The following is a 9225-nucleotide window of genomic DNA, read 5'->3' on the forward strand; positions in this document are numbered from 1 at the left end:
ATGAACGTTTGTCACTTTCACCATTTAACATTCTCGACTCAGTCATTTTCTTCATAAATGTCATTCAGACGTTCTCAGAAACATCCATCTTCCCTCTCACTATATATGGAATTTGCTCCAGTGGTTCAAAAGCCATCATTTGTTTAATACCAGGTTCTGTAACCTGCAGCTTGTAGGTCTTCAGTTCCTCTGTATCGGCTCTCTCGTCCAGTCTCAAAGTGGTAAGACCGCTATAAAAAGGATCAAACTGATTACATTTCAATAAAAAACCCTAGAATTGCTAAAAGAAAGTCTAAAATTGCTGAAATTGCTATTTAAAAAAAGCCAAACGTGAAACAATCAAAAATGGTTCAAATGATCAAAATGATTAAAACAACCAAGTTAACTAATTCAGTTAAAGTTGCCTAAAAAGGTTAAAACTGCTAAACTTATTTAAAATAGTAATGATGATGATGATAGTCCAGCTATTTAAATGAAGAAAAAGGCTAAAAACCAGAAAGAAATGTTGGAGGATTGGTTAAAAGAGAGAAAAAAAAGTAGCCTAAATGTTTAAAACATAAGAATCGAGCTATAACAAGGCATATGAAGGCAAAACTATATGGCTACTAACTGTTAAAATGGCTAAAAACCAGGGGGGGGAAATCAATGTGAGAAGGATTTTTGGTTAAAAAGAAATTAACTTAACATGTGAAACAGTCAAGAAAGGAGCAAATTTGGGGGCAAATAGTAAAAATGACGAAAACAACCAATTTAGTTGAATCAGTTAAAACTGCTAAAAATGGTGACTGAAGCTAAAACAGCTAAATAAATTCTAAACTGTCACCACGAAACATGGTGAAAGTACCATCAACAAACCTACATTAATGACTTGGTAAGCAGTGATTTTTTAATTATTAAATATTTTGTGACTTGTTAAGATATTAATTCGTAGTATAACTGTTCTGCTTAAACCATGTGTGAAAGTTGATATGTGGAAACTCGCTGATGTTTGTTCTAATCATTTGTTGATGTCTGTTCTAATCCTAAATAACTCCAGTTACAGTGATTATGGTTGCACAATACTGTCTGTAAAATCTGCTTGTTCCAAGTATTTGTAGGAAACACAACATATGAAACAGGAGCTTGGGTGGAGAGATTGAAACCTAGACTGCAGTATGAAGAAGCTCGCTACAACTGGTTCCTATGGCTGACCCCATTTAACACCTCCGCGATCGCAGCTGACTCAAAGACACCCTGTGACTACAGCTGAGCCTGTGTTGCCCCGTGACCATGAGACTCATCATCTGAATCGCCCTGCCTGCAAGCTCATGAATGCATAAATACACATTTTGCACAGATAGACACCATCTTCTCCCCGTGTACTGCCTGCAGTTCACGTCGCTCGGTTTAGTGCAGTGGTTCTCAATTCTTTTTTGTCACGCCCCCCCTAGAGGACAGAAAGATTTTCAGGCCCCCCCCCCGAATTGTACTACCATTGAGAGCCTGATAATATTTATTTATTAATCTGTATAAACCACTGTATGAGTTGCTGCACCAGCATTCTGCATACAATTGCCTGATTATCAAAATAAATTAATAAAATGAGCTGGAGGCCCTTTTTTTATCGTTCAAGCATGAATAAAGACACTAATACTGAAAGTTGCACCCGCCTCACGCCCCCCCTGACACCCCACCACGCCCCCCCAGGGGGGCTCGCCCCACCATTTGGGAAGCACTGGTTTAGAGTGAGAACCAAGACACAGAATTCTGCAATAGTGATTATTGCTTGCTCACGGCACTTCAATATAGTCTGAAGATTAATTTCTAAGAACCTGACTCATGTCTTCCTTTAGTTAGACTGACAACAAAAGGACTTGTGTTGCGCACATGAAAATTGGCGTCACGAACAGGATGTCAGTTGGAGGACTGAGTTAGAGGGACATTCTCCGTGACTGAATTCTACCCTAGCTAGCTGAGAGACGAAAGGTGAGACATTACCTGTAACAGGTAAGAAAAAAATGTCAGATTTGGATGTGAATTCAAATTAAGGGTGGAATGAGTTCGTGGAAGTCCTTAATTAAGTGTTTTGTGTGCGGTGAGGAAGAAACATTCATGTGAGATAGAGTTTTGCACATAATTTCCTGAGCGGTCCAGTGGTCAGATGCCTGATTGCGACTGAGGAGCCAGTTGGCGGCCCAGTGGTCAGAAGACGAGCCCAAACTGAGGTCTCAGGGAGACCCGTGCTTAGTATATTTGGTAAAACTGTTGTGTCGGAATAATTTTGTTAAAACCGTTGCGTTGTAATAAGTGTGTTGTGTTGAGAAAGGATTTTTGGTAGTTTATTGAAGGTTGTGTTAAGTGATCAGCGATAGACCGCTGAAGATGGAAGGTGAATTTGAACGGGAAATTGAGGAACATGAATTGGATCTCCATGGTGATAGTAATGAAGATGTTGAGCTGATTGGAGTGCAATTGCAGAGAAGATGGCCATTCTGCAGGAGGGCGGTGATCGGCACGGACAGAGAGAAAGAAAAGAGTTTCGCAGTGGCAAAAAATGTAATTATCAGACTGCAGAAAAAAGGAAAATTTCAGATGGATGTTGTCGCCGCTTTAAAACAATTGATTGCTGTTTCAAACACACAAATAAAAGATTTGGACCAAGACACTGAGAAAGGATCACTATTGACTAAGAGAAAGGAACGGAAACAGAAGGAAGTGTTGCAAGTCGGACTGGGTTCCTGACTGCGACGATGCAGACTAAAATAATGATTGACAGAAAAAGTGACTCGACGAAGAAGAAGACCGACAAGACAAAAAAAACCATTCAAGGGTCCCCAATGGTCCGAGCTGGAGTACGAAATGCCTCCACCCTACTCCTTCACTAATTCGTTCCTCCGAGTCCCAGTGTGACAGATTTCGGGTAAGATGGACATCATAGGTTTCATGATCAAGGAGGAAGAGGAAGAGCCGGGGCTTCTACCTCGACAGCCAGGCTGTCAGGCAGGCAGTGGTTGATGGAGAGAGAGCCAGGTAACACTCTACCTGACACCAAACATCTACCCCAAGGCAAGGGTGTACACACATATGAGGATGAGTGGGAGGTTAGAGAAGTAAGGGCTAGAGTGGAACAGGCTGATAACAGTTGTAACAGTGCTCAGAGAGGAGGGATAAAGGGGGAGGATAAGCAAGGAGGACAATACCAGCCAGCATTATCAGAAGTATTAAGAGGCATACATTTGACACAGGATCAGACGAGAGATAAGCAGGAGGAGGTGTCAAAAAAGTGAAGGGAGGAAACATCAAAACTGAGGGATTGGGTGGAGAAAAGTTCTCGGATGGGTGGCACACAAGATGAGTCTGTGAGAGGAGTGATGGCTGCCCCTGGTGGTGACCTTTGGGAAGTGCTACCAGGGTTGAACGTATGTGACGACGAGGAAGCGCCACCAAATCCAGTAACATCAACACCACACTATAATGTGAGATCGAACAAAGAAAAGAATGCAACTCCATTTTCAATGCCCCTTAGAACAGAGCCCACTACTGGATTACAACATTATGTACCTTTCTCGTTGGGAGACATTCAGTACACACAATCCATAGCTGCACTCAAAGATCCAGTGACGACAGTAGTTTTCTGCAGGACCGCGATCAGCGCCGGAGTGGCTGCTCCTGCGTTTGAGCAGAAAGCTAAAGGCTCCCGTGTCCCGGAGCAGCGCACCGTAAACAACAACAGAGGATTCATGAGATCCAGATCTGCCGCCAGGCTGAGACGACTGTTGTAACGTCACATATCTGCAGAGCTCTTAAGCTCCTTTCTGCGGTGGAAACGGGTACCGGATTTGGCTCCGGTTACGCCTTGCCGTACCGCTCCGTAATGCGCTGTTCCGTCCCTGCACTTTTTGTGCGACATTAGACATTAAATGAAAAGTTTTTCAGGAAGAACATCCCTGAAAAGCATTGGGTAATCACTGATAAGAGTTTAAATTGATGGCTCACCTCCATGGCGTCCTGAGGGGGAACAAACGCTTCAGGTAGTTTCAAGTGTCGTTTCTCCATTTTGCCCCGCAGAGGCTGCTAATTCCCACAATCACTCATCATGCTAAGCAAGAGCCAAGATCAGATGATATTTGATCATCTGAGTTAGATATTTGTAAGATCGCCAGAAACAAAAATAAAATTTTCTATTGTTATTGTGGAAATCATGTAAATAATCTGATTTCTTTCCCCTGGTGAGCACAAGCCAGACGGAAATGTTTACAAGAAACACATGGATCAAATTTCTTTCACATAACTTTGAATTTATTTTAAAATGAACAATAAAATAAAGTGCAACGTTTGTCCAGAAGTCTCTTGGTTTGTCTCCTGTGTGGATTCAGTGTCGTTTTCTCCTCATCGCCACCGAGTCTCCTTCGCCTCCTTCACCTCCAGACCTCCGTCTTCTCCCCCGGCGGGAGGACGGCGGCGGTCTTAAGCCACGGCGGGGATGAAATACTGCAGGGAGACATCTTCGTGCAGCAGAATGAGGTGGACAACCTTCTGGTCCACGATGTCTGAGAGGACAACCAGAACAAGTATCAGCAGTCACGGTTTCAGGAAGTTTCAAAACATTCGAAAAATGGAGGCAAATGTTTTGATGCTAATTCAGCCTAATTTATTCCTCACAACAACGTTTCCAGTTGAAAACGCATTGGTTTGGTTTCAGGAAAGTTTTGAAAACAACACGAGTTCACATGGAAACAGCAGAATGATGTAGTTAGCATGCCAGGCCACAAGATAGCGCTGTTGTTACCTTCGCTAATGAAAGTTGGTGACGAAGGTTATGTTGATGGCCACGTGTATTTGTTTATTTATTGGTTTGTAAGTATGAATTTGATCACCTTTTAACAAAAACTGCTGACCAGAATGCCATGAAATTTCCGTATACACTCTACTGAGTGTAGTTCTAGTTTTTGTAATGAAACCACACATTCTAGTGGACAGACGACCACGTTGGATTGTTATTACAGTGACTGTCAAAATAAAAGTCCAGGAGAATATGGACTGGGAAGCATGACACTCTGGAGGAAACATTGCTCTGATTGTCTCTACTGAGCATGTGCAGAACAAATAGTTACTACAGCTGTGGAGCACATGACCAGTAGTAATAATTGCGTTTTCCCCATTTCAATGGCGATGGAGCTTTTTCAAAAAGTTGCAAATTCCCCTTTTCCGCAGACTGAACATTTTCAAAAAGTTGCCGTTTGCAGTTTCCACGCACCATTTTCAAAAAGTTGCATTGTCTCCTTTTCCGCAGAAACAGAGCCGTTTCAAAAACTTGTTTCCTGTTTCATAGGCGATGGACCATTTTTAAAAAGTTGCATTTTCTCTGTTTCAACGAAGACAATGTGGGAAAGTTTTCAAAAAGTTGGGTTTTCTCCATTGACACAAAGAGGAGAAGTGTTTCCCAAAAAGTTAAATTGTCTCCGTTTCCATGGAGACGGAGAGGGACTTACTGCACATGGCCTTGCTGGGGTTGACCTGCTGCCCCATGAGGAACTGCTGCAGCCTCCTGATGTCCACCCGGGCCTCCGCCATGCTCTCAGGGTCTCTGCTCCCGTCCTGAGAGGCGCCGTCTCCTGCAGCCAAGGAGGAAACGCGTGAAACATCGGCTCTTGCCACAGAAACGAGAGAAGAACGGCGTCGTTACCCCACGGAGGGTTTCCCAGGTCTCTGAAGTGAGTGCTGACGGAAACCAGGTCCGTCTCAATCTTCAGGTTCATATCCCCGTTCAGGTTGGCTTCAATTACCTGCACGCACACGCACACACACACACACACGCACACGCACACACCTCAACTACTTTGTCCTCAAAAGGATAAAGGATCAGTTAGTGGAGGAAGATGCTCTACAATCTGATGTTAGTGGAGGAAGATGCTCTATAATCTGATGTTAGTGGAGGAAGATGCTCTATAATCTGATGTTAGTGGAGGAAGATGCTCTATAATCTGATGTTAGTGGAGGAAGATGCTGTATAATCCAATATTAGAGGAAGGAAGAATTTATATATGTGACTATAATAACAACATAATGTTTCCTCCTTATATTCACAGTGATATTTCAAGTAATGTCTATTTCTTCATCGTATTTGGACTGTTGTAAAATATTGTTTCAACGAGTTCCTCTGCTGCGAACAATAAACATGGGAAACTTTGAACACTTGAGATGTTTGTGAGGATCGGCACCAGAAAGTTGGAGAGGTTCTTCATCCTGTCCACTATGTTCTTCATGGTCTTCAGAGGAGGCAGGTAGATGCTAACCTGCAAGTGTACACACACACACACACACACACACACACACACACACACACACACACACACACACACACACACACACACACACACACACACACACACACACACACACACACACACACACACACACACACACACACACACACACACACACACACAGTATCTTCTTATTTCTTCAGACTTTTATTGTTTTATATTTTAGAGTTTCTCTGAATTCCAGAATTTGCAAGGAATTGCGATTTGTCAGAATTTTTAAATTTGTGACAAATCTAAATCACCTCAGAGTTCTAAAAGCGGTCTGAATGCTCGAATTGGTGAAGGTCTTTTAATTCCTCTGAAATCTAACTTGAAGCGTGTTCTGTAGGGCCGCAGTCCTGCAGGTTTTCAATGTTTCCTCACATCAACACAGCTGACAGCAATTAGTGTACCGTTATCCAGCTTCCTGCAGAGCCTCATCATGAGAACTTAGGTGTGTGTGAGCAGGGAAACATTGAAAACATCCAGGACTACAGTCCTCCAGGACCAGGGTTGTAAGTCCACAGCTCGGCTCATTGTACAACACAAACCTAATAAACTTGGGGCTGCGACGTGAAGTTTGCGGTGTGCAGCCTGAACGACAAACATACGAAGACCACTTGAGTCGACGTGATTGTACAAGAATACAACATCATAAGCATGTGTTACGGGGACAGGGATGAGAATCCAGTCATGCTCATGCCAACAGAAGGACAAACGGATGGATGAAGAGGACGGATGACAGACGTAGAACTCTGAGGTGTTTAAAAAGTGTCTCACGTCAAAGTCGAGGACGCTGGGCTCTTTGAGCTCGTGCCACAGCCTCCGTGGGATGACGTCCACCGGGACGTTGTGGGTGACCACTTTGCTGGCGCTGGACATGGTGGGCTGGGGGGGGGGGCGACACACAGGGTCAGTGTGGGAATAGGACAGGAAGGGAGGCAGAGGATGGGGATGGCAGCATCGTTCTCACCAGCTCCGCGGCGATGGTGAGACACGGGCAATGCTTCTTGGTCAGTTTGACCTTCAGGACCTTGGCGTTCTGCAGCGTCCTGAGGGCTCGGGACAAATTCTCCGGGGTCACCTCCAGACAGATCTCGTTGTACTCGGAGGACACGCCCTCCATCTGGTACTCGTCAAAGAAGTTTGCCTGGACAGAGGAGAGACAGACCGCTGGTCTTTATTCTGTGTGTGTGTGTGTGTGTGTGTGTGTGTGTGTGTGTGTGTGTGTTACCTGTGCCAGCTCACACCACATACTCACTCCTCCGTTGGCCACTTTCCCCGACATGACGAAGAACAGGTTGTCTGGCGTGAGACGCAGGACGCAGCTCTTGGTCAGTTTGGAGATGGTGGTGACCACGCCTGAGAAGAAACACACACACTCACGTTTTTGTGTTGTAATAGACGTCAGATTTAAGAGAAAAAAAAAGCTTGTGACAAAGAGTAACAACAACTGAGCAACATCTAAAGAAAGCCTAAAAAAAGTTCTGAAATGTTGTAGAAGACCAAGCTTTTGAAGTGGTCTTGTCTCGACTTGTTTGGTACTTTAAAAGTACAAATAAAACCCCCATATGCCAGGTCTAATAACAGAAAACAGTATTTGAGTTAAGATTGCTGAAATAAACGATAACATAACAACGCCTGTTGTAAAAATCAATCTAACGTTGTAGACCAGACTCCATTGTACATTTATATTTGTTTTAGGAGTAGAAAGTAGCAGAAAAACACCAACATGTGATAAGTTGAAGCAATATTTCAGTAAATTTGCGATTTACAGAGTATAAGAAACGTATACCAAAACTGAAAGAAAACACACATTTTCTCCATGTGGCTATAGATGTACATGTTTTAAGTGTATTTCCGAAAAAAGGACCGAGGTCTCGTCTCGTATAAACTCAAGCAGTTGTTTGTTTCGGTCAGAGAGACGGAGACTCACGGCTGAAGTGGTTCAAACAGGCGACGTCGACTATTTTTCCTCGAAACTTCATTTTTGAAGTAAAAACAGAAGTTTTCTGATTTGGTTTGACGCTTCTGACGTCAGTCGGGACGATCAGCGCACCGCGTTTGTCCGTCCGTCCGGAAACATGAGCACCGGAGAAAATGTCCTACCAACAAAAAGGCTTCAGATAAGTAAAACCAATTGATATAAATATTTCACTTGTTGTTTCGTACTTTTCGTGGTATGTACTGTCCTTATGTTCTTGATAGTTTCTTTTTATGTGATGTTATCCTTAACTTTCAATTCAAACTGTCCATATATTTTAAGTTTAAAATGACCAGAAAAAAATTATTTCCCCCAAAAAACTTGATAAGACAAGTATATAATTTCACTCCGAATCAATACAAATTACAAAAACAGGAAGAAATGCAAAGAATGACAATATAGCAAAAAAGAAAACAAATGGATACAACTTAACATTAAATGACATAAACCATAATAATAATTCATCTTTTTTGTATAGCATTTTTCAAGACACTCAAAAACGCTTTACATGGTCACTTTATAAACTCATCAAACATAAAAATAGAGGAACATCATAAAACAGACATAAAAGCAAAATAAAAAAAGATTTGTACCATAGATTAATAGCAAAATCGAACCAAAAAGCAGCTTAAACTGAGACTGAAATATATAAACAAAGTATCTATAATCGACCAAACGTAAACAGAAAATTATAAACTTGAAGAAATTGAAACTGAAGAAATGCAAAAGACCTCGATCAGAGAGCGGCAGTGGCTCATTTAGAGAAGTAGGGTTGGGGTTGGAAGTTTTCAGGTTTGAATCTCACTGCAGGTCATGGCTGTGGGTCCCTGACCATGACCTTTGACCTCCAGCTGCTCCCTGGATGCCCTGCTATGACTGCCCACTGTTCCTACTATGTGTGCTTCAGGTTAACTATGGATAGGATGGCTTAGATGCAGACAAGTAATTCCCAATGGG

At 42.7% G+C, this 9225-nt stretch overlaps 1 protein-coding gene across 1 annotated transcript; it reads right to left on the reverse strand.

Annotated features, from left to right (window-relative positions):
* Window positions 1-4313: 4313 nt before the first annotated feature.
* Window positions 4314-8347, reverse strand: hus1 (HUS1 checkpoint clamp component). Its single transcript, XM_080515415.1, has 8 exons — window positions 8221-8347; window positions 7519-7646; window positions 7258-7434; window positions 7065-7172; window positions 6201-6275; window positions 5666-5765; window positions 5472-5594; window positions 4314-4529 (listed from the first exon to the last, which is right to left on the reverse strand). Exons 1-8 carry the CDS (start codon window positions 8270-8272, stop codon window positions 4447-4449), a joined length of 846 nt encoding a protein of 281 aa, XP_080371541.1. The 5' UTR covers window positions 8273-8347; the 3' UTR covers window positions 4314-4446.
* Between the last annotated feature and the right edge of the window lie 878 nt (window positions 8348-9225).

Source organism: Blennius ocellaris, assembly GCF_963422515.1.
Source record: "Blennius ocellaris genome assembly, chromosome: 19".
Taxonomy (NCBI): Eukaryota; Metazoa; Chordata; class Actinopteri; order Blenniiformes; family Blenniidae; genus Blennius; species Blennius ocellaris.